Source organism: Dama dama, chromosome 5 (genome assembly GCF_033118175.1).
Source record: "Dama dama isolate Ldn47 chromosome 5, ASM3311817v1, whole genome shotgun sequence".
In the NCBI taxonomy this organism is placed as follows: Eukaryota; Metazoa; Chordata; class Mammalia; order Artiodactyla; family Cervidae; genus Dama; species Dama dama.
The window spans coordinates 68,074,496-68,100,916 of record NC_083685.1 but is presented as its reverse complement, the minus strand read 5'-3'; the positions used below and the strand labels follow the sequence as shown (position 1 = coordinate 68,100,916).

General features: G+C 34.1%; 1 protein-coding gene across 1 annotated transcript in view; it reads left to right on the top strand.

Moving 5' to 3' along the window:
* Positions 1-26,421, top strand: part of TLL1 (tolloid like 1) — a 288,550-nt gene that overhangs the window by 151,085 nt on the left and 111,044 nt on the right. Inside the window, exons 3-7 of the mRNA XM_061140921.1 lie at positions 2,379-2,459; positions 3,953-4,105; positions 4,635-4,752; positions 15,860-16,038; positions 22,724-22,829. Of these exons, the coding sequence (XP_060996904.1) occupies positions 2,379-2,459; positions 3,953-4,105; positions 4,635-4,752; positions 15,860-16,038; positions 22,724-22,829 (637 nt within the window). The remainder of the gene's footprint in view (positions 1-2,378; positions 2,460-3,952; positions 4,106-4,634; positions 4,753-15,859; positions 16,039-22,723; positions 22,830-26,421) is intronic.

Sequence of the window (26,421 nt, the reverse complement as noted above, 5' to 3'; positions counted from 1 at the left end):
CACATTACATTCTCAGTTTTCATTAAAATTTTTGTTAGATTTATGCTTTATTAAAGTGATTTCTTTAGCCCATTGTCCTCTCTTTGTACTAAAGGTGTTCATTTTCTGTGATTTAGAAAGTAATTAGCCTCCAATTAATAAAAATAAATGGAAAAAAAATAAAATAAAATGAAGATGAAACAAAGAAAAAAGAAAATTAATACTATTGGGTTGACCAGAAAGTTTGTTCATGTTTTTCAGGGGTTCAGATTTTTCGATTTTATATATTGGTCAACCCAACGTATAATTTTGTCATTTCATTTATAGTTAAGCTCTGAAATGCTAATATTTGGAAGTAAATTATTATTTATAGAAAATCATAAAACAAAAGCATGCTGTCATAAAGACATATTCTAAATATATATGTGAAAAGTACATGTTTCAGAGTAATTTGCACTATTCAGCTGAATTCCAACATCATAAAAGAATTCTATAGTTTGTTTTTACTATTTTCCCTTTCTTGTTAGTTTGTGGTGCATTGACTATATTTCTTATTTTCTTATTTGAAAATATATTGTCTTTTTTGTAAATATTTGTTTTGTATAATTTCATTTTAGAATTTTTAAAATAGGAGAAATAAATACATATTATGAATTTTATTATTTCAATGAACTATCTATGCATAATTTTATTTATATTGCTATAATAATTTTCAAACTTGCTAAAATATTAAAATATTATTGACTTTGATAATCTTGAAATGTTTTTTCTCATCTATAATATTCTTATGCTTATCATTTACCTTAATATTAACTAAGACATTTATTTTTTCTTCATAATTAGCCTCCTTCTATATCTATGTGTTTCAGGCCTGTCTAATATACCATATAATTGTTATGCAATGATCATTTCAAATACATATTTATCATCCTTTAAAAATGTTTGCTATAACTGCTTAGGAATGAATACACTTAAGTATTACCTCATCTTTCTAAAATGTTCAATGAAAAATATTTCAAAAATTTTTCTCAAGGAGCATAGCAAGAATGTGACTATGTAATTCAAACAATTAAGCAGACTATTATTCAATGAACAAGCATTCTAACTTCTCTGCCTTATACGGACTTAATTGATATTTTCTAAAAGATGCTTATATGTTAACAATATTTATTACTTTTTACTAGCTTCAATCTAGGTAATCATGTTTTAGAGTTAATTTCAAAGGGAAAGGAGATATCGAAAGGAAATAGTTCAAAGTGCAAGAACATATTGTTGTTTGCATGAATTTCTGGTACTCTTTCATTGTCTTAGCCCACAGACTCATGAATCACTTTTTCTGATATCATTAGTGATCATATTAGTTGTTTGCTCAGTGATAACTCTTTGTATTTGTCCATCAGAATTCAAGGAGAAGGCAAACTAGGTGATAAAATTAAGAGAGCATTTTGGGAAAAAAAAAATAAGAGAGCATTTTGTTAAAGACCTGGAATGAGGATCAGAAGACTTGGATTTTCATCAAATGTTCTGCTTTATGATTATGACTTTGTTCTTAAAGCTGCAAGAAAATATATTTTCTTATCCCTAAACCACTCCTCTACATTGTGAGCTATAAAATCTTTATATCTTTTTTATAAAGATTGTAAATTGCACCAACATAATAAAATGTATTTTGCAGCTGGGCATCCTTTCAGATTCTCACTTTGTGACTTTTTAAAAAGCTATGTTATTGGTTTTTATAAATTATAGAAACTAATTTTCAAATTTTATTTGAATGCATTATATTCATTACATATGCTATTAGAAATGTCTCAAACTTGATCCAAGCTTTGGAGCAAAATTTACACTATACACTTGCTTTTTTTCTTTTCATAGTTTTACTGAGAAAAAATTGACGTACCTCATGCTCTTTTAGTGTTTTTATTTTCATTTGCTGATTTGCCATCTGAAAGTATTTAGTTTGTATTGGGAATATAGCTGGAATGCAATCAACATGGCAGAACAATTTGGGTCTCTTCCTATATAATATGTGTTGTAAAGTTCACAGTGGAAAAAAAAAAATGTTTCAAATTGTCAATAGATGACTCAATTGCTATGATGTCCAAATAAATTGATTTAGATAGCTCTCTGGTTTTCTCCTACCTCTTTAGTTTTAGTTGCAATTTTTTTTAATTGATGGATAATTGCTTTACAGTATTTCATTGGTTTCTACCAAACATATTGTAGAATTTTTACCCCCTTCCAAGATTAATGGATATTATTACTTTAATGCAATTATATAAGACCACATAAAAAGAGATGTCCAAGGAGAAATCAACGTAACATGTTACTTACTATTGCTTATTTACGAGAACTTTAATTTACAGTGAATTTAACCTAACTATTTTCCTTTACTCTTTAAGGTGGATTTGGAGACCATGGGATGTCAAAGAAACGAGGGCCCCTCTACCAACTTATAGACAGAATAAGAAGGATTGGCTCCGGTAAACCCATGTTCAAAGCTGCAGACTCTTGAGTTGCTGCACAGTGAATGTTACACTCGTAGCAGTTCAGTTTGCCGTTAAGATTCAAAGAATGGAAGGATGTGTATTGAGAGAGTCCTTTATTCCTTTATATTAGTTGATATGTGATGGAAGATTTTGGAACTTAGTTGGGGACATTTAAAATATTTTAACTCATTTTCAGCTTCTCCTTAATAAAAAATGCATTAGGTGTTTATTTTACTGTTGATATTTATTTCCAAAAAAATGGTATCACAATAAGGTGTTTTTATCAAGCGTGGAGCTACATCAGTTTTCCTCAAATGAAAAAATATGAATGCTTATTTTGAAACAAAATCCACTTAAAGTAAATTGGTAAACTGATAAATTAGATTAAAAAACAATTAAAAATATTTTTAACTCTTCCAAAAGTATGTATAGTAAAAGATTGAGAGAAACCGCTTTCTGGATTAATGATTAGTTAATATTTAAAATGTTGAATTTATTAGTCACTATTTGTGGATTTTAGAGTTTCTTTTTAAAGTCTCCTGTTCAAAGTTCATATCCTAACTTTCCTTCAGTTGATTGATACTAATTAATTATGCCAAGAATTAATTTTTCCAAAGCTAAGATGCTTTGCTCTAGGATATTAAAAAATTAGATATGTTAGGGACACAGATATAGGGGCAAACATTCAATGTTCATTGTGTTTGAAGTGTATGGAAGCTGTAAGCCATTTGTGTCAACAACGATATATCAAGAAGGAAAGTAAATACGAAAGTGTAGGAAAAATAGCACCATAACAAAAAATTGTGAAAGGCTACCGAGAAAAGTTAGTGACTGCAGACCTGAAAGCTACTCCATAGTAGACCGCGTTTTATGTTGGCCTGCTCACCTTGTATACTGATCTCTAAATCATACTGTTGTCTGGATACGAATCCCTAGGAAATTGGAATAGATGTAGCCCATTGTCCCAGAATCTGAGACCATATCTGTATTATCCTTATTTCATTTACTATCTCTATTGTGTAATATTCACAGTTTTTATCTGTACTATGGAATATCAATTCTGATTTAAAGGATTAGAGATTTCACAGGAGTAAGAAAGGTTTTGGACAAAGTAAGACTTTTTAAAAATGTCTTTTTAATTCTATTGGTGAATTTCTTAGTTATCTAGTAAAGTAGAATACATAAAAGAATTTTTCTGTGCCTTACAAAGTCTACTTGACTTCTGTCCACTGTAAGCTATTGTATTGAAAGTCATCAAAATTTGCTTATAGAGAGAGCATTAGGAAATAGCATGTTTTTTAGCTACTTAAATATTTTAACACTTTACTCAAGTATATAATATAAATGAAGTTTTTCTTTAATACATTTTTATTTCAGGCATATTTATATAAATATGTAAATAAGACATTTTAACTTGTCCTTTAAGAGGTAAATGATTCTCTGACCGAGGACTTCTGTTTCACAGAATGTTTTAAATGTCACTGCAGGCTTGGAGCAAAACAACACAGTTAAGGAAAAATTACCACTGAAATTCTCAGGGCAAAGTGAGAAAAATAGAGTTCCCAGGGCTGCTACATCAAGAACTGAAAGAGTGTGGCCTGGAGGTGTTATTCCTTATGTCATAGGAGGCAACTTCACTGGTAAGATATTCCCAGAGGGTCTATTTTGATAATGGAATAATGATTATTATATAGACTAAGTATATGTATTTTATAGAATACTAATACATAAAATATAGTATTAACTCAAATATAAGAAAGATTCCATTCACCTCAGTTGTCAGCATATCTTGAAATTTAAAAACATATATATATTCTTGAGTTCTAAGAATCTAAAGAACTATTCTGGTTTTTAAAAGGAGTTTCAGATGTGCCCATTAAACCTAGAAGCTGTTTTCTTTTCAGTTGACAAGAACAATACATATATTTGTTCATGAAGCCTTGTACACACAGCCTTGTCAAGACAGTAAGCTCATGGCTATGATTCTGAAGACAGTGCACATTCTCAACAATGGCTCCCTGTGGTACTTGGTGCTAGTATTCTTTGGTTTGGTTATAGTGGTGGCATCCCGTCTGCACAGCCAGGCTCGGGACAGAGGACCCACATGCAGAGGACCCACATTCTCTCTGGAACAGGCACTGTTTTATTAATGTCATGCCATTTTTCCAGGCAGCCAGCGAGCCATGTTCAAGCAGGCCATGAGGCACTGGGAAAAACACACATGTGTGACTTTCATTGAAAGAGGGGATGAAGAGAGTTACATTGTATTCACGTATAGGCCTTGCGGGTAAGTAGAACCAGGGAATGAGTAAAGTAAATATAGAAGGGAAAAAAGTCCATAGATAAGATTCACTTTTCAAATATTTGCTTAGTCTTTTGCCCATTAAAAGTATGAATAAATGAATACTATATTTTAAAGAAATGTATTCTTTGATCACAGACCTCTGTGCATCCTCCACCACTGCAGCTGCCCTTCCTTCTGTTCCAAATATATGATAGCACTGCCCACTAACCTGAGTTAGAAACCTCAGTTTTGTTTTCAGTGATTTTCAGTTTTCAACACATTGTTTCTGTTGATATCCACTGTGTCTTTTTGCTTCCACTTTTATTCCATGTCAGTCCTCCTGTCTGTTCAAGCCTTTGTCCTCTCACACCTTCTCTATTTCAACTGCTCTCCAGTCTTAACTCATCAATTCACTGCCATTAGAATTATCTTCAAAAAATACTAATTAGAGCAAAATGCCACAATTTTTGAGATTCCTCAGTGTTTATAACAACATACAGTGGTGTTTTCTAGATTTGCTTCTTACAGGATAATAACAATACTCTCTTCAAAACAACTATCCTGTAAGTTGTGAAAATACTGTGTTAAATTTCAGTAAGTATTCCTACAAGTAGTGTGCTAAACCTGCTAATATTCAGCCAATTTAAAGGAATATAGAATACAGTGTCCCCTAAACTTATTTTAAAATGGGAACAGTTATCTCATGCTTCTAATAGTGAAGAATGTGATCAGTATCCCAGAACACATTTTGGGAAATGCCAGCCTGAGAATAAAATCTAGATTCTTGGATATAACATTTACCACAACTTGCATTTACTGCTTCTTCTGCCACCACATCTCTTCACAAATCCCATAATCTAGCCAAGTTACAGTAATAGCAGTCCTCCTAGCAATTCAGTATAGTGTAAGAAAGACTTTTCATTGTGAAAATTTTCACTTTTCCCCTTGTGAAAAGTGAAAGTGAAGTCACTCAGTCGAGTCTGACTCTTTGCGACCCCACAGACTGTAGCCCACCAGGCTCCTCCATCCATGGGATTTTCCAGGCAAGAGTACTGGAGTGAGTTGCCATTTCCTTCTCCAGAGGATCAAACCTGGGTCTCCTGCACTGCAGGCAGACGCTTTTACCATCTGAGCCACCACGGAAACCCTTTCCCCCTGTATTTCCAGTTAATTGGAACTTATATTTAAATATTTGAGTATTTAAATTGTCTCCATTTTTGTTTGTTTGCTGAGATTAGTTGATAGGGCACACTGTCTACTTTACACTATATCACATCAAGAGGCACATGTTCCTGTACCTACCACTTTAGTGATGCTAATATTTATCAGTGGATTCAAGTGGTGATAGCCATGTCCCTCAATTTTAAGTCCCCATCACTGGAAAATAGTCATTTTCTCATGTTGTTGTTTTGTTTTATTCTTTCTACATTTAGCTGAAATTCTCTTAAAAAGAGGAATTACCTTGAATCAGCTATAGCTATTTGATACCTTCTATTATTTTTCATATGGGGAATTTAAATAAAATGCTTAAATCCTTTGGAGGAAATAATTCTTGCCCTAATGTCACATATTCTGAGGATGGGAAATGTATAAATTTCCCTAGGTATTGGGGGCACTACATCATCTGATTTGTCCCATCATATTTTCCTAGAACATTTAAATTAACTTAAGAAGTAATGACTTTTAATTTTGGTTCTATTAATTGACATTAAGGAAAAAGATACATTTTTTTTCTATTTATTTTGGATAGTGCCATAATTTTTTACCTATAAATTATTTACAGTTTTCTTCTAAGTTACTTTATTTATTCTTGATAAGTTTTGATTACATTTGAAGTCTCTTCTAATTCTTTATATATGATGGTTTAGTCGCTAAGCCATGTCTGACTCTTGCAACCCCATGGACTGTAGCCTGCCAGGCTCCTCTGTCCATGGGGATTCTCCAGGCAAGAATACTGGAGTGGATGGCTATTTCCTTCTCCAGTGAATCTTCCCGACCTAGGAATTGATCCCGGGTCCCCTGCATTGCAGACAGATTCTTTACTGACTGAGCTATAGAGAATAAAGGTCTAAATCTAGACTATCCTTCCTTCCTTCTGGTTATCTAATAAGAGTGGATATAGCTCAGGTTACATATTTCTAAATATGCAACATATTCAGATCAGTACATCTTTTCTTTACCCACCCTTCAATTTTGTAAAATAAATACATCCAAAGTACCACTTAATTATTTTATTGCTCAATTTCTGTTTGTAACAAATTCATATATATATTCATTTTGTTTTACTAGTTTGGTTCTTTTCAAAGTTTACCCTGCTAAGCTATTTTATTTCATGTATTTCATTCTCACCCATTTTTTAGCTATCCACAGTGGTACTTTGCTCTACAACAGCTATCATAACTCCATTTTCACTGTTGGCTCAGATGTCTGCCTTCATCAGTGATGAGGGCAGGGAGCTTACCTCTGTCCCTCATGACACCCAGCACACTGCTTTAGGGGTAGGCTACCAAGCAAGTATCAGCAATTTACATGTCAGCTAAAGTTCATTGCGTGTAATCCTAAAATAAAACAATGTAAGAATTCAAAGGGATTTTTGAAAAACATGTATTCAAGAATTTAGGGATTTGAAAACTGAAGTTATGACTTTCCCCAGGATACTTAAATCTGTAGTTACATTCCTGAAATTAGACCCTTGAGTTTACTTGTTACTGTTATAGTAGTAATGTTGCATTTTGGTGGTTTGTTTTGGTATTGATTTTCCAGTTCAAAGTTTGCACCATATTATATTTTTTCAGTGATAGGAAGGATGATACTTTTTTATTGAACTTGATCAGGGCCTACTAATCATTCTAATCATTTTGTGACTTCTAAATTTTATTTGAAATTACCATTATTGGCCAAAATTTCATGAAATAGTGATCTTTTGTCATGATGCTGCTGCATTTATAGCTCACAAAAATTAATTTAAATTATCAAAGAGTTTGACAGTTAATATTGCACAATTTAGTGAAATACATCTAAAATAAGATATATTTTGAGTCAAACACAATGCTCTACTGGACTCAGTAATGGGTCTTTTTTCTTATAAGAGATGTGACATATAATATATCACATTTAACAATAGCTAGTATTGTTGGATATGAAGAACCTGTAAGGTGGTGCCATTAATATGAATGGCAACATTTATCTGCTCTGTTTCTAGCTCTAATTTGGAAGGTAAATGCATGTTATTACTTATTATTATCATCACTTTGACTGCGTTTACCTGTTAAGTCAGACAACTTGTAACTCTTGCAAGTTTTAAAAATAAAAGCTGAAATAATCTCCATACTGGAGTGGGTTGCCATTTCCTCCTCTAGGGGATCTTCCCAACCAGTGAAGTTAGGAGTTGAGGAGTTATTAAATATCTGTCTGTGCTTGCAGTCATTCATGTCTGATTCTGCAACACTTTGGAGTGTAGCCCACTAGGCTCCTCTGTCCATGGGATTTTCAAGGCAAGAATACTGGAATGGGTTGCCATTTCCTCCTCCAGGGGATCATCCTGACCCAGGGCTTAAACCCACATCTCCTGTGTCTTCTGCATTGCAGGCATATTCTTTACCCACTGAGCCATCAGGGAAGTCCGTTATTAAATATGGAATCGTCTATATAATTTAGAGCATAAATTTCCTTTAGTATTCTGCTACAGTCAATTTTTATTCAATAAATATTTATTGGGTGTCTAATTCCATATCAAGCCTTTGATAGGTGTGGAAATAATAAAATTTTAAAAAGAAAAATGTAGAAATCAGAACTTTTTGCTATTTAACTCTAGTGCATTTCCTATTTTTAAATTAAATTATGATTGTACATTATATTCTGCATATCTGTATATATATCTATTCATATGCAAGTTTCTAGATATATGATATCTTTGCTTCATCTACAATGGTCATAGGCTTTAATCTCTATATTGGCAAAAGTTTTAACCTGAGCAATAAATATTTTTCAGTGAATATCTATTACCTTCCTTGGCATTTATCTATTTTGCAATATTACTAATTATAACCAGAAAAAAGTGAGACCATTTTAAAACAGAAGTTGTTTGATTTTATTCTTTGTAAGTCAGAGATTTATGTAACTGAATTTTTATCTTCAATTATTATATGCTAATTTTTAATGATTGCCAAAAAGCATCAGACTTAGAAATAATTTATTTTCTTATTTTCTAGATTTTATGTATTTTAATTGCATTTCTCTTTGGTAATATTGATTATTCAGATTATGATAGTAGTCACTTATCCATCCTTTTCTATTGAATTCTCACTTCATGTCACTTAAACTAACTTTGTGACCTATAAAATTGAGCGTAAGGTGTTTTCTTGGCTTTCCCAGGTATCTTAGAGGTAAAGAATCTGTCCACCAATGCAGGAGCTGCAGAAAACAAGGGTTTGATCCCTGGTTGGGAAGATCCCTTAGAAGAGGAAATTGCAACCCACTCCAGTATTCTTTCCAGGATAATTCCATGGACAGAGGAGCCGGTCAGGCTACAGTCCTGGGTCTCAGAGAGTTGGATACGACTGGAGCAACTGAACAGACACTTAAGGGGTTCTCTATGCTAGGAAGTTATAGTTAGGCAGAGGAAGTGTGCTAGCCATGATTCTTGCTCTCAAACAGTGAAGACTGGCTAACTTAAACAGAAAACAATAGGAGCAAATTTACTGTTATTTATATAAGGAAATTATTTTTTTAAATTTTGGAAGGAATTTATAGAATTAGACTAATAAAAAAAGTAAAGAGACAAACTGAAGGAGGAATCTCAGCAAGAGCATGTTGAATTATTCACCTTGAACATTTCCATGACTTCTAAGGATGCTTGCTCCTAACTACTAGAGTCTCAGCTCTGTCCTGTACTTTGGGGCTCTGTTCTTTCAATGAATATTTATTATTTTTTTGACTTTTTATTTTTTCCAGTTGTATTGAGATATGTTAATAATTGACATATAACATATTGTTTTAAGTGTATAACATGCTTTTAAATTTGTGTATATTGTGAAATGATCATCACAATATTTAATTAACATCTACCACTATATATAGTTACACATTTTGTTGTTGTTGTTGTTGTGATGAGAACTTTTAATATCCACTCTCTTAGCAACTTTTAAATACATGATATGGTATTGTCAACTTTAGTCACCATGCTGTACTCAGGGATAACTGAAGTATGTACCTCTGACTACTTTTCACCCATTTCACCCACCCTCAGCTCTTGCCTCTGGCAACCAACAATCTGTTTTCTGTATCTATTGAGCTCTATTATGTGCCAGGCTCCATTCTAGGAGCTGGCATTTTGGCAGTGACCAAAACAGTGAACAAAATAGGTTTTCTGCCCACAAAAAGCTTACATTTTTTGTACGCAGGCAAAAAACCTGTGAACATAAATGAAATATGAAATATATTAGTAGACAATAAATTCTAGGACCAAAAGAAAAGTAGTGAAAGTGGGATGGAAAGGTATTTGTATAGAATTTGAAAAAGTGGAGGAAGCAAGCCATATGGATATCTGAGAAACAGAGCTCCTGACAAAAGAAGTAGACTGTAAAAAGACTCTGAAGTAAGAGTAAATCTGCATGCTCAGGACACAGCAAGGAAACTTCTTGGCTCAAGTGGAGTGACAGGGATGCTAATAAGAAATGAGATCTAGAGACTAAGAAAACTCTTGAGAATCCCTTGGACAGCAAGGAGATCAAACCAGTCAATCCTAAAGGAAATCAATCCTGAATATTCATTGGAGGGACTGATGCTGCGGCTGAAGCTCCAATACTTTGGACACCTGATGGGAAGAACTGACTCATTGGAAAAGACCCTGATGCTGGCAAAGATTGAAGGCAGGAGGAGAAGGAGATGACTGAGGATGAGATTGTTGGATGGCATCACCAACTCAATTGACATGAGTTTGAGCAAGCTCTGGGAGATGGAGAAGGACAGGGAAGCCTGGTATGCTACATTCCATGGGGTTGCAAAGAGTTGGATACTTCTGCATAATTAAACAACATATATAGTAAGATATTTATGTGTGAAGATTGTGTATTATCTTAGTTTTTCATATATATATATATAAGTACTTTGGATTTCCTTCTGAGCAAAATAGAGAGCCTGTATCAGTCAGCTTAGGCAATTTATGATGTGATGAAAGTGAAAACTGAAAGGGTTAGAGGCTCAGTCGTATCCAACTCTTTGCGGCACCATGGACTGTAGCTCACCAGGCTCCTCTGTCCCAGGAATTCTCCAGGAAAAAATACTGGAGTGTGTTGCCATTCCCTTCTCCAGGGGATCTTCCTGACTCAAAGATTGAGCCCGAGTCTCCTGCATTGACAGGCAGATTCTGTACCGTCTGAGCCACCAGGTAAGCCCTTATGATGAGTCAACAGCTCCCAAATCTCAGTGACTAGAGCAAAAAACACTTACTCCTTACTCTTATTGTATATCTGCCACTGTTCGCCTGTAGTTCACTCCAGAGGGGTTAATACAGTATCCAGTCTGATGGAGAAGCCTCTTTTTGGAATATTGGAATTGTACCAGAAAGAATAGGAACAATTTAGTCAACCATATTTGTTCTTAAAAATTCTCTCTAGAGATAGACACAAAAAACAGTTTGTGCTCACATGACATTGTCCAGAGCAAGTCACATGACTGAGCCCAGTCAACACGGTAAAAATGTATAATTATCTTCTAGAGAGGGGTAATAGTCAATGATTTTTAAATATTGACACAATTTACAATACACTCATTGGATAATGTTCAGTACAGAAATAATCTGACTGGACTTTTAAAAATTACATCTATGACAAGAAAAGACTGCTGTTAGGAAGGCATAGAGCTTATAGAGAACTTTCTTTGTACTTACTGCCTTTGCTTCACCAGTCTGAGGTCAAAGTAGAGAATAGCGGGTTTTGAGCTACCTTCTTACTCTCTATAGCTTAGTGGGCTTTTCTAAAGGTGGTGAAAGTTTTCTGAGAGGGTAAGTAGATATTATAATGGCTAAGCTTTAAAAGGAGCACTGAAATTTGAAATAAAAAAAAAAATCAAAAGCCATGTACAAGAAAACAGCATCAAATCTGGATGACATTAGAAAGAAACTAAGACAAGTTAAAGCCATGTTTTTATAAACCTGTCATGGCATACATAATAGTATGTGCATATATTTAGCTATTTAGTCATTTGAGCGTCTAGAATTCTTCTGTTCCTAAACCAATGCATTTCCCATTCCTAACAGGATCATTGTAAAAGTCAGTGTGAAATGTGTTCTTGCTTTCCATTGTGAAACCTCATTTTATATATTAGAAATTATTATGGGTAAAGTTATGCTAATAAAAGATGCTTCAGAATAAAAGAATTGACCATTTTAGATTTAAAAAATCAACTTCATTGCTTGACTATCTGTCTCCTGGATTTTGATTTGCAAAGTATTTTCTTCTCTGACTATAACCAGCAAGAATGACTCAATGTAGGTAATTTAGTTGCTGTATGATCCTCAGATATTTCAGTTTCATTATCATTATTTCATGGTACCAAATATTTCAGTTTAATCCTCCCTAAAATTTGCAAATTTTGCTACATCTAATATTTTGCTATTTCAGTACATAATAAATAACTATGTGTGTGTGCTTAGTCGCTCAGTCGTATCCGACTCTTTGCAACCCCATTGACTGTCACTGTGTACCAAGTAACTCTCTGTTCATGAGATTCTCCAGGCAAGAATACTAAGATGGGTAGCCATTCCCTTCTCCAGTGGATCTTCCTGACCCAGGGATCGAACCCAGATCTCCTGCATTGCAGGCGGATTCTTTACCATCTGAGCTGCCTATGTATGTATAAATTAAAATGTGCTACTAAAAAATCTAACTGGGAGCAAAAATACAATTCCTTGATTTTTTTCCCTACCACTTACCTCACTTTTCTTTCTATTATCAATTCAGTATGCATAATTAGCTGTTATAATAGATACATAAATAATAAGTTGAATTACTACTTCTAACTAAGGAAAAAAGGAAAAGATATACCCAACTAAATGCAGAGTGCCAGAGAATAGCAAGGAGAGATAGGAAGGTCTTCTTAAATGAACAATGCAAAGAAATAGAGGCAAATAATAGAATGGGACAGACTAGAGATCTCTCCAAGAAAATTGGAAATGTTAAAAGAATATTCCATGCAAGGATGGACACAATAAAAGACAGAAATATTAAGGACCTAAGAGAAGCAGAAGAGATTAAGAGATGACAAGAATACACAGAACTACACAAGAAAGGTCTTAATGACCTGGATAACCATGATGATGTAGTTATTCCCCTAGAGTTAGATTTGTGGAGTGTGAATTCAAGTGGGCTTTAGGAAGCATCACTACAAGCAAAGGCAGTGCAAGTGACAGAATTCCAGCTGAACTATTTAAAGTCCTAAAAAGTGATGCTGCTAAGGTGATGCTGTTAAAATGCTGCACTCAATATGTCAGCAAGTTTGGAAAGCTCAGCAGTGGTCACTGGACAGGAAAAGGACAATTTTCATTCCAATCTCAAAGAAGGGAAATGCCAAAGAATGTTCCAACTACAATACTATTAGGCCCATTTTACATTCTAGCAAAGTTACCCTCAAAATCCTTCAAGCTAGACTTCAGCAGTATGTGAAACAATAACTTCCAGATCTACAATATGGGTTTTCAAAGGGACAGAGGAAACAGAGATCAAATTGCCAACATTCATTGGATCCTCAAGAAAGCAAGGGAGTTCCAGACAAACATCTATTTCTGCTTCATTGACTATGTTAAAGACTTTGATCATGGGGATCACAACAAACTACAGAAAATTCTTAAAGAGATGAGGTAAGACCAGTCCATCTTACCTGTCTCCTGAGAAACCTGTATGCAAGTAAGATACAACACTTAGAACTGGACTGAACAACTGACCCACTCAAAATTGGGAAAGAAGTACAGCAAGTCTGTAAATTTTCACCCGGTTTATTTAACTTATATGCAAGTACATCATGCAAAATGCCAGGGTGGATGAATCACAAACTGGAATCAAGATTGCCGAAAAAGGAAAGTGAAAAAGCTGGCTTGAAATTCAACTTGAAAAAACTAAGATCATAGCATTCTGTCCCATCACTCACGGCAAATAGAAGGGGAAAAAGTGGATGCAGTGACAGATTTTATTTTCTGTGGCTCCAAAATCACTCTGGATAGTGACCATGAAATCAGAAGACATTGCTCCTTGGAAGGAAAGCTATGGCAAACCTAGACACTATAATAAAAAGTAGAGACCTCACTTTGCCACCAAAGGTCTGCAGAAGCAAAACTAAGGTTTTTCTGTGAACAGATGTGATAGTTGGACCAAAAAGAATGCTGAGCACTAAAAAACTGAATTGTGGTGTTGGAGAAAACTCTTGAGAGTCCTTTGGACTGCAAGATCAAACAAGTCAATCCTAAAGAAAACCAACCCTGAATATTCATTGGAAAGACTGATGCTGAAGTTGAAGCTCTAATACTTTGGCCACTGATGTGAAAAACTGACACAGTGAAAAAGACCCTAACAATGGAAAAGAATGAAGGCAAAAGAAGAAGGTGCTGCAGAGGATAAGATGTTTAGATAATATCAATGAGCATGAATTTGAGCAAACTCCAGGAGATAGTGGAGGACAGAGGAGATTGGTATGCTACAGTCCATGGGATCACAAAGAGCTGGACATGACTTAGCGACTGAACAGCAACTAGCATGGAATAAGTTAAGACCTTTAATCATTTAAAGCCTACAGAAATAATAGGAATGACAAATATTTGTAACACTCAAAAAGACTATGAAATGTTCTTTCTCTGAAAAGTGAATTTAATGACATGCATTTTATAATATTTTGGCAAATTAATTTTGGGCAATTTCCTCTTTTAAGAAATTAGAAAAAGGTTTTGGTGTCTGGCACATCATAGTTCCAATCTATTTAAGACCAATTATTTACTTCCTGTATTGTTCTCTAGAGGGGTGGCTCTTAGATAAGCTATTTTAATGTAAACCCTAATTGTTGGAGTTTTAAGTGTAATTCTATTGATAACTCTAATTGTAGTTACTGTATTATTGCACATTTAAAACTTATTTTAGAGTCAGTGTCCTTATGTGTCCACCCTTGCATGTATGTACAAATTCTTTCATGCACATTGACACATGTTTCATGTATGCACACACACAAAACACACTAAATGGAATTTCTACATTTTGGGAAGAAAGGTATCATTGAATATGTATAAATATCAGTAAATTGAGGAAAATTTTCAGGAGGATACTCTGGATGGTTCATATTCTGACAGTCCAAGATATTCTTTCAGAAGGTGAAATGGACTAATCACACCAAACTTTACCTGACCATTTGACAGTTCCTGATTTTTCTTCACCAGTCAACCATTAACCCTAGGTAATTTACCTCTTGAAATTAATTTTCTTGTATTGACTTCTTTTAAAAGTATTCCTTTTTAAAAAATTCTCCCATAAGTAGGAGAAATAATTCATTTTTTAATTAACCAACATTAATTGGTTGAAAATTAGGGTTAGGGTTAGGGTTAGGGTTTCACAATTTTACAAATTTAATTTGTAATTTAATTTCACAAATTTAATTGTTTTTTCAAAGTAGAAAAATAAACTTTGTTTTCATTTAATACTAAAATAATGAATTATTGCTACATAACCAACCTAAGTGATTTACATGGGTTGTGGGGACCAAAAATTATATTAGAAATAAATGTGAATTGAAGTCTTGAGTTTAACTATATGTATAATAGCCATTTAATCACCATCATAAGTATTTTATTTTCTTATTTATCTTCTGAATACTACTAAAAATGATTTAAGGCTCATCTCCCACATCTAATATATAAATTAGTACAAATGCAATGCAATTGATTATTTAGAGACTGGCATATAAATTTACCAGGATTACTAGAAATTGTCTATGTTCATTAATGAAAAACTGTTCCACCTCTGACTGTGCTGTACTTTATATTTCACCAGAAATTTTAACAAATTTTCACCCTATTATAATTAACTTGTCATCACCCTGTTTACCACCATTCACATTTTCTACTTTATTCCAGATGCTGCTCCTATGTAGGCCGGCGTGGAAACGGGCCCCAGGCAATCTCTATTGGCAAGAACTGTGATAAGTTTGGAATCGTTGTTCATGAACTGGGTCACGTGATAGGCTTCTGGCATGAGCACACGCGGCCAGACAGAGATAACCATGTGACTATCATACGGGAAAACATCCAGCCAGGTGAGGGGCTGTAGCGGGCGTCGGGTTTGAGGTTGACTAAATATCTTTTAACAGGATTGTGCTGTTTACAGTGTAATTTCTTACAAAAATGTGAACTGGTTCTGTTGATATTGTGGCTCAACATTTTCCTTGATTAAAAAATACCTATTATGTTGTTGATTTGTTCCTGCACATCAAATGATGTTATGCAATTTTTAGATTTGCTTTTTTTTTTTTAAGATTTATCTATTTTATATCTCTGATTCTTTCAAAAAAATGGTGAACCATAAATTAATATTGTTAAATTTTCAAAAAGCATTTTTTATCCTTAGTTTTATAATTTATGTTGTTGGGATTTAAAAGGGGTCCAGAGTTTGTCACAACATGTGCTGCTACCATAAAAATCTATATTATACCAGGGATAGTTTCATGAGAAAATTCCAGGGGAGTGAGAAATTTCCAGGATAGCCCAAATATTTTCTTGAGGTTTTCTCTTTATCTTGACTACCCTAAAGACAAATTCTTAAGAATGTTTCAAGTGTCAGTAGTTCAGTAGTTAATATGTATTTAAATTTAATTTCCTCTGACAGTTGATGTGTAATGATAACCTCATTTATAGTTTTGTATTTGTTTTGCCTTTCATAAATTCATAAAGATAAGTACATTTCAATTGCCCAAAGAAAAATTCTATTGTTTAGAATTGTTTTATAAGATTGTGTGTATTTCAAGCATTGTTGTTTAGTGGCTAAGTCGTTTCTGACAGTTTTTGCAATTCCATGAACTATAGCTCACCAGGCTCCTCTGTCGTTGGGATTTCTCAGGCAAGAATATTGGAGTGAGTTTCATTTCCTTTTCCAGGGGATCTTCCTAACCCAGTGATCAAACCTGCATCTCCCGCATTGCAGGCCATGTGTTATTTCCTTATTTATAGCCACTTTTAAGTTATTAATACAAACATTGAATTCCTAAGAATTTCCTGTAATTAACAGCATTGACCTATTTATTTGCTCACAACATATTTGTACCAATTATTTATTGAGGCACTATTAGATATTAGAGATACTTCATGAAAATTATAGAGCTTAGTGTAGATATGTCTATATATATATAAACATTGTAAACAAGTGAGAAAATGAGCACAGTCATATGTTGAGAATACTATCAGTCCAAGCAAGGTGTGACAAAATGTGCTTTGGTAAGTCGGGAGATGTCACAAAAGAACTGAAATTTAGAAGTAAAGGGTTTCTAAGTGCAGCAAAGAGTGATGGAATATCTAACTGGAAAAAAAAAAAGCATCATGATCAAAGCTACAATTATAGATAATTAGATTATTTTCATCTGCTCATAGGGCTGCATGGTAAGTTACAAGTGGGAGATTAGTTGGTAATTACCAAAGGGGATTAGATCATAAGGATTTTCTATAAGATGCAAGGAAATTTATCCTGGCTTTTATCCTAGAGATTTTATCCTCTAGCTACTGGAGAGTAATCAAAGGATTGAAAGCAGAACAAGTTCAGATTTAAAAGAAATGAAAAGAGATTTCTTTCAGCTTGTAAGCATTATTAACTGAGAATGGGGATATGGGAGTGGGGAGAATGAACCTATTAGAAGCTTAAGTAAGTAGTTTATAAGAGGTGACTGAGTCCTCAGTTAGGGTGGTATAGACCAAGAAGATGAGGAAATAACATTTCAAAAATATTTTAAGAGAAGCATTATATGAAGGATGTGAAGGAAGATCTTCAAAGTTTTATTTTTAGGCCACAGGATGAGTGGTGGCACCATCAAATGAAGTAAGCTAAGAAATATGGATAAAACAAAAAACAACATACTTTTAAGAGGGAAAAGACAAATAATAATTTCATTTAGCATATGTTTGAATTTGAGAAGCCTTTAGATGATTGAAGTAGAGATATTTAGCAGACAAAGGAAAGGTGTATCTAGACTTTAAGATATATATAGAAAGGAATTTGATACAGGATTTGACTGTTTAGGAAAATGTTGGAGAAAGAAGGAAGTAAGATTTCAGGCAGAATATGGGGAATACCACTATTTAAGTTGCAGTTTGTAGAAAATCTCTCAAAAGATTAAGTTTGGTCTAAGGGGTAGGAGAAAAATCAATGAGTGTAATGTTACAGGGAAGAGACCACTTCAAGAATAAAAAAGTATTCTGTAGTGTTGAGAGAGAAGTAAATAAAATCTATACTCTCAACATGGAAGACTCTTTAACTCCTGAGCAGTTATCAAGGTTCATCTAATACTTTTTTATCACTGGGAGACAAAGAGGAAATAGTATTTCTGATGATTACTCCAACTACCAATTAAATGAGAAAAAGTTTTCTATTAACTACAGTTATTAAGTTTCCTCTATTATGTTGACAAAATAACTTATAAAGGAAGTAACTTCCAAGAATGTTTCTTATTCTTAAAATTAGGACTCTGGTTCAACAAAAATTTACATACCTACAACAAGCAAGAAATGTATAAAAAGCATGTAAGTACATAATACTTAACATAGTGCTAAACTAATTATGGCTTTTCTTTTTTGTTGTTGAGTCAATATTCAGGTTAATAGAAAAGAGTAATTTATTTAGTGAGATGTTCTGAGTATTTGGAACTCTATGCACACTTTGACACCCTTTTTTGGATTCAACAATATTCTCAACATATGACTATTCTCACTTTTCTCATTCACTTGCAATAATTTGTATGTATGAACTGTTGGCCCTTGTATTTGTAGGGTTTTGCATCCATAGATTCAACCAACCTTTGAATCAAAATTTCTTATTCATTGTACTAAACCATTTTATATAAAGGACTTAAGCATCAACAAATTTTGGTATCCAAGAGCTTCCTAGAACCAATCTTATGCAGATACTGAAGGCTGATTGTAATTCTAACATGAAAGAATTCATGTTGGAGAATAATCTTCAACAGATCTATGACTTACTCAGAAACTTAAGATCAAGTGTTATTCTAGGGCAATGTCTAATAAGTGTCAAGTTTAGCTTTGCATTTATATGCAAAATTAGTGACTATAGGAGCCAGTTTTATACAAAGATTGGATTACTTTTAGATTAGTTTTAAGCCATTTTAGAACAGGCCTTCAAAAATGAGGCTTTTCATTTTTTGAAAATATTGTTTTGCATGAGTTCTGCTGGTGCTCTGTATCTCTGATTTTCTTTTCCCTTCTTTCTTGAAATAAGTCTAATTTTCTTTACAGAGTCCATATAAGGCTGTGTTCTTTTTAACCACTATGTCACATACATGGTAAATGCTCAATTATATGCTTCAGAAGGTATTACTAAAGTTGTTTCATGTTACACTTTAAGAAATTTTTATGAAACATTTTGCTTTACTCAAGGAGTATATTCACATATTGTGCTTGGAAGTTGAAATATCCAATAGATTACAGATTAATGTTAATAAAATCAGCTCCATAGCTTTATAAACATCACACTTAGAACTGAATGTACTAAAATATACTTACCATTTTTTAATGAAGGGTAGAGTTATAACACTTGCTTCTATCAGAGGTTAAAAACAATGTGAAGTATTTCCTGAGAAGAGTAATAATAGCCACAGAGATTTGTTGAACATGTATCTCATTATTTGGTCTGTTAGTTCACTGAAAACTATTTAATGTGTAAATTCATTGTAAAGGTGAACTAAAATACTTTTGGAGAAGGAGATGGAAATCCACTCCAGTATTCTTGCCTGGAGAACCCCATGGACAGAGGAGCCTGGCAGACCATGGTCCATAGGGTCGGTGAGAGTTGGACATGACTGAAGTGACTAAGCACAAAGCACTTTACTCTGGGCTACAGATTCTACAACTTAATGCTGATTGTTTTGTATTAATGCTTAAGTGATTTTGGGGGGCTCCAAAATCACTGCAGACAGTGACTGCAGCCATGAAATTAAAAGATGCTTGCTCTTTGAAAGAAAAGCTGTGACCCACCTCTAGACAGCACATTAAAAAGCAGAGACATTACTTTGTCAACAATGGTCTGTGGTTTCTCCAGTGGTCATGTATGGATGTGAGAGTTGGACTATAAAGAAAGCTGAGCACTAAATAACTGATGCTTTTGAACTGTGGTGTTGGAGAAGACTCTTGAGAGTCCCTTGGACTGCAAGGAGATCAAACCAGTCAATCCTAAAGGAAATCAGTCCTGAATATTCGTTGGAGAGACTGATGCTGAAGCTGAAACTCCAATATTTCGGCCACCTGATGCAAAGAACTGATGCATTGGAAAGACCCTGATGCTGGGAAAGATTAAAGGTGGGAGGAGAAAGGGATGGCAGAGGATGGGATGGTTGAACGGCACCACCAATTCAATGGACATGAGTTTGAGTGAGCTCCAGGAGATTGTGATGGACAGGGAAGCCTGGTGTGCTGCAGTCCATGGGGTCCAAAGAGTTGGACAGGACTTGAGCGACTGAACTGAACTGAACTGAGTATGTCAGTCTTCTTATCACTGGTATGAAAGGTATTATGCTCTGTACATCACTCAGTTTCTTTATTAGATTTTGGGAAAAACTTTAATGTGATATTTTCAGATTTAGTAATTGGAATAAAATTTCAATAGTTGCATAAACATTGTAATAGTTCTGTTTTGAACTTCAACCTTGAATTTGGAATCCTAATACCTCAACTTTACATTTAGATGTTTCAGAATGAGCCATGAAAACAGCCTTCTTTGGCTACTGAAATTGTGAAAAATGAATCAGTGAAACCTAAACTCTATCTGAGGAAACATTTTTGGAACCACTAATGTAGATCTACACATTTAACACTATGTTTTTTTCAGATTTCAAGAAATAATATTACAATACAGATACAAAGAAGCAGTTGAGAAATCTATTAATGTGACGATGTCCATAAGTTAAAATGGCAGTCATGAAAAGTAAAAAAAGAAAAATTAAATCCCAAAGCATATTCTTCTAAAAAACCTTCTGATTAGAGCCTCCTTTTCATCAAAGAGAATCTTGCTTCAATTTGAATGTAACATTTGGTTGTTTTATCTTTAGTGACAAATTCACATAAGCAAACACTTGAAAAACAACATATAATATTTCCCATTGTTTCGTAGAAATCATCTAATACAAATAGGAAGATTTATTTGTCTAGGCCAATAGAGTCATAAGAGAGAGGTGGGAAACTCATTTGGTAAAAAGTGTAGTTTTTATAATCACAATATAGCACACAAAAAAAGTCATTAAAAAAAAGAAGTATGAAGAGAAAGTGAAAGAGTATACAAAGAAAAATCCAAAGTATGCTTTTGGTAATCTAACTTTTTGCCAAAATTAACTTATTCAGTTCAGTTCAGTCATTCAGTCATGTCCGACTCTTTGCGACCCCATGAATCGCAGCACGCCAGGCCTCCCTGTCCATCACCAACTCCTGGAGCTTACCAAACTCATGCCCATCGAGTCGGTGATGCCATCCAACCATCTCATCCTCTGTTGTCCCCTTCTCCTTCTGCCTCAATCTTTCCCAGTATCAGGGTCTTTTCCAATGAGTCAGTTCTTCACATCAGGTGGCCAAAATATTGGAGTTTCAGCTTCAACATCAGTCCTTCCAAAGAACACCCAGGACTGATCTCCTTTAGGATGGACTGGTTGGATCTCCTTGTAGTCTAAGGGACTCTCCAGAGTCTTCTCAAACACCACAGTTCAAAAGCATTAATTCTTCTGCGCTCAGCTTTTTTTATAGTCCAACTCTCACATCTATACATGACTACTGGAAAAACCATAGCCTTGACTAGATGGACCTTTGTTGGCAAAGTAATGTCTCTGCTTTTTAATATGCTGTCTAGGTTGGTCACAGCTTTTCTTCCAAGGAGTAAGCATCTTTTAATTTCATGGCTGCGGTCACCATCTGCAGTGATTTTGAGCCCAGAAAAAATAGTCTCTCACTGTTTTCACTGTTTCCCCATCTATTTGCCATGAAGTGATGGGACCAGATGCCATGATCTTAGTTTTTGGAATGTTGAATTTTAAGCCAACTTTTTTTTTTTTTTTTTTACACTCCTCTTCACTTTCTTTAAGAAGGTTCTTTAGTTCTTCTCTTTCTGCCATAAGGGTGGTGTCATCTGCATATCTGAGGTTATTGATATTTTTTCCTGGCAGTCTTGATTCCAGCTTGTGCTTATCTAGCCTGGCATTTCACATGATGTACTCTGCATATGTTATATAAGCAGGGTGACAACTTACACCTAGAGGTACTCCTTTCTCAACTTGGAACCAGTTTGTTGTTCCACATCCAGTTCTAGCTGGTGCTTCTTGACCTGCATACAGATTTCTCAGGAAGCAAGTAAGGTGGTCTGGTATTCCCATCTCTTGAAGAATTTTCCAGAATTTGTTGTGATCCACACAATCAAAGGCTTTGGCATAGTCAAAACGTGGTCCACTAGAGAAGGGAATGGCAAACCACTTCAGTATTCTTGCCTTGAGAACTGCATGAACAGTGTGAAAATTAACTTATTAATGAAATTCACTGATATTCTTTTAGGATGATATTCAAGTGCACATAGTGGCACTGGATGTAATCTTCTGCCTGTACTTGGGTGTTTGTGTGTAAATACAGCATCATGAAGATCAGTGATCAGCTTTTGGTAGAGAGGAGTTAGAGGACTGGGAGGGTTCTTCTGTTCTCTTTTTTGTCTGTTAAGAGGTTTCTGAAACATTTTCTGTGCCTGATTCTTAGGTCAAGAGTACAATTTTCTGAAGATGGAGCCTGGGGAAGTGAACTCGCTCGGAGAAAGCTATGATTTTGACAGCATCATGCATTATGCTAGGAACACCTTCTCAAGGTTGGAGTCTCAGGTTATACCTCTTGACTTTTAATTCCTTTCCTCTGTATGGCTCCTCACAAAATAGGTTTAGCATTAGAACTAGAACCGCTTTTAAATATTGCTGCTGTAGAGTACAAAAAATACTTGCTTGGTATTTATAGCTAACACCAGGCATTTGAGATTTTACAAACACATTTCTTATCAAAAATACATTCAATGTAAAAATTTAAATGGTATGAATTATTTAAATTATTTAATATTACTAATCATACAAAAGTTCAATTGAAATGATTACCAAACCAATCAGCATGTTAAATTGGCAAGCACTATTAGTAGAAATTAAGCATTTCAAGTCAAATGCAGAGCTCAGTTGTTGAGTTGGAATGTTATACTTTTTCTGCGACTTGTATTTTTATTGTATATTTTCTACTGCTCAAGTACTAATTATACTTGAAAATAGCTATAGTAAAATAATTCTCAGAAAACATTTTAGAAAGATATTTTGCTTCATATAATTTAGAATTCTGCCATTTACTAACCTTAGAATTATTTTGTTAGTGACTGAATGCTAATTTTAAGAGTGTAATAAATTTGAGTTTTGATCTATTTGACTCTAAAGAAGTTATCATCAAGGCAATAGTTTCCAGGTAAGTAATATGAAACTGTTTAAGTCATCTCTTTTCCACATTTTATACCCATTTTACACTCATATGTCCATTCCACTCATTCTTTTTTTATCATTATGTGCATTTCACAACTCATTAATGTTTATGTTTAAAGGCAATGTTTCAATCTGAAGCACACATTTCCCCTTATTCTGCACTCCTTTTATGTCTTTAAATGGTTGCTTTTCCATAAACCACAAGGTTCATGCAGTTTGTCACCCCCACACCTACCTTGGTGTTGCATGACAACTAACCTTGACATATTAGTTTTCTTATTGTTTCAAAATTTGGGTATTCACTTTTCCTAGATAAACTTATATTCCCATAGTGAAAGAAACTGTATATATCTGTGAGAAGAATTGATCCAATTCACATTGTGGTTTTTTTTTTTTTCTGATTTTAAAGAAGATGGTTATTAACTCATACATATATTGAAATAAAAATTGCAAGAGGAAATATTTGGCACAGTTCTCAGCCACCACCTTCAAAGTATTTGAAAGCTTTTTTATTATAATAAAGAAATCTCAATATCAATGGCAACCCACTCCAATATTCTTGCCTGGAGAATCCCATGGACAAAGGAGCCTGGTGGGCTACAGTCCATGGGGTCTCAAAAAGTCGGACACAACTGAGCGACTGAACTGAACTGATGTATATATATGTTGGAAATATTTTATCTCCTTTTCACTCTTTTGACACACACAATATCAAATGTATCATATTTTCTATTTTTAAATGTACAATTTAATAGTATTAAGTACATTCACATTGTTGTGAAACGGATCTCCAGAAACTTTTCATCTTGTAAAGCCGAAACCCTATATCCATTCATTGAACTCTCCACTCTCCCCACCCCCACCCCAACCTCTGATAACCACTTTTCTACTTTCTGTTTCTGTGAATTTGGCTAGCTTAGGTACCAAGTAAAATCACACAATATTTATCATTCTGTGACTGTTGTTTTTTTCCACCTAGCATAAAATCCTTAAGGTTCATCTACATTGTGGCATGCAGCAAAATTTCCTTTCATTTTAAGGCTGAATAATATTCCACTGGATATATATTGACACTTTGTTTATTCATTCATTTGTTGATGGATATCTGAGTGCTTTCACCTCTTGGCTACTGTAAATAGTGCTACCATGAACATGTGTATGTGAATATCTCTTCAAGAGCCTGTTTTCCTTTCTTTTGGATATATACAAAGAAGTGAGATTGCTGGAATGTATGGTAGTTCTATGATTTTTTTTTTGAAGAGCCTCAATCAATTTTTTCATAGATGCTGCACTATTTTGCAATCCTATCAACAGTGTATAAGGGTTCCAATCTCTCCATATCCTCACCAACATCTTTTCTAATTTTTCAAGTTTTGATAGTAGCCACCCTAATGGGTATGACATAATGTCTCATTGTGTTTTTGATTTGCATGATTAGTCATGTTAAGAATATGTTTATATGCTTGACCATTTGTATATCATCTTTGAAAAATATATATTCAAATCTTCTGCCTATTTTTAAATCAGATTACTTCATTTTTCTGTAGTTAAGTTGTAGGATTTCTTTGTGTATTCTGGTCTCTTATCAGATATATATGTATGTATACATATGTGTATATAGAGATGGTTGGATGGCATCACTGACTCAATGGACATGAGTTTGAGTAAGCTCCAGGAATTGGTGATGGACAGGGAAGCCTGGTTGCTGCAGTCCATGCAGTTGCAAAGAGTCAGACACAACTGAGTGACTGAACTGAACTGATGTATATATATATATATATATATATATATGTTGGAAATATTTTATCTCCTTTTTACTCTTTTGATTATTTGCTTTGCTGTGCACAAGCCTTTTAGTTAAAAATGCAATCCCACTTACCTATTTTTGCTTTTCTTTCCTATGCTTTGTGTATCATATCCAAGAAATCATTGCTATATTCACATTGCAACAAAAAGGATAAAATATCTAGGAATAAACCTACCTAAAGAGACAAAAGACCTGTATGCAGAAGACTATAAGACACTAATGAAAGAAATCAAAGATGACACAAACTGGTGGAGAGATATACCATGTTCTTGGATTGAATCAATATTGTGAAAATGACTATACTACCCAAAGCAATCTACAGATTCAATGCAATTCTTATCAAACTACCTTTAGTATATTACACAGAACTTACCTTTAGGATATTACACAGAACTAGAACAAAAAATTTCACAATTTGTATGGAAACACAAAAGACCCCACATAGCCAGATCAATCTTGAAGAAAGAAAAATGGAATCAACCTTCCCAACTTCAGAATATACTACAAAGCTATAGTCACCAAGAGAATATGTTACTGGCACAGAAACAGAAATATAGAACAATGGAACAAGATAGAAAGCCCAGAGACAAACCCACACAGCTATAGGCACCTTATCTTTGACAAAGGAGGCAAGAAAATACGATGGAGAAAAGATAGTCTCTTCAATACGTGGTGCTGGGAAAACTAGACAACTACATGTAAAAGAATGAAATTAGAACATTTCCTAACAAAAATAAAGTCAAAATGGATTAAAGATCTAAATATAAGACCAAAGTCTATAAAACTCTTAGAGGAAGACATAAGCAGAACACACTTTAACATAAATCATAGCAATATCCACTCTGACCCACCTCCTAGAATAATGGAAGTAAAAACAAAAATAAACAAATGAGACCTAATTAAGATAAATGCTTTTCCACAATGAAGGTACTGTAAATAAGGTGAAAAGACAATCCTCAACTGGAGAAAATAATAGCAAATGAAACAACTGACAAATGATTAGTCTCTAAAATATGCAATCTATTCATGCAGCTCAAAACCAGAAAAACAAACCAATCAAAAAGTAGGCATTTCTCCAAAGAAGACATACAGATGGCTAATAAACACATGAAAAGATTATGCTCAACATCCCTCATTATTAG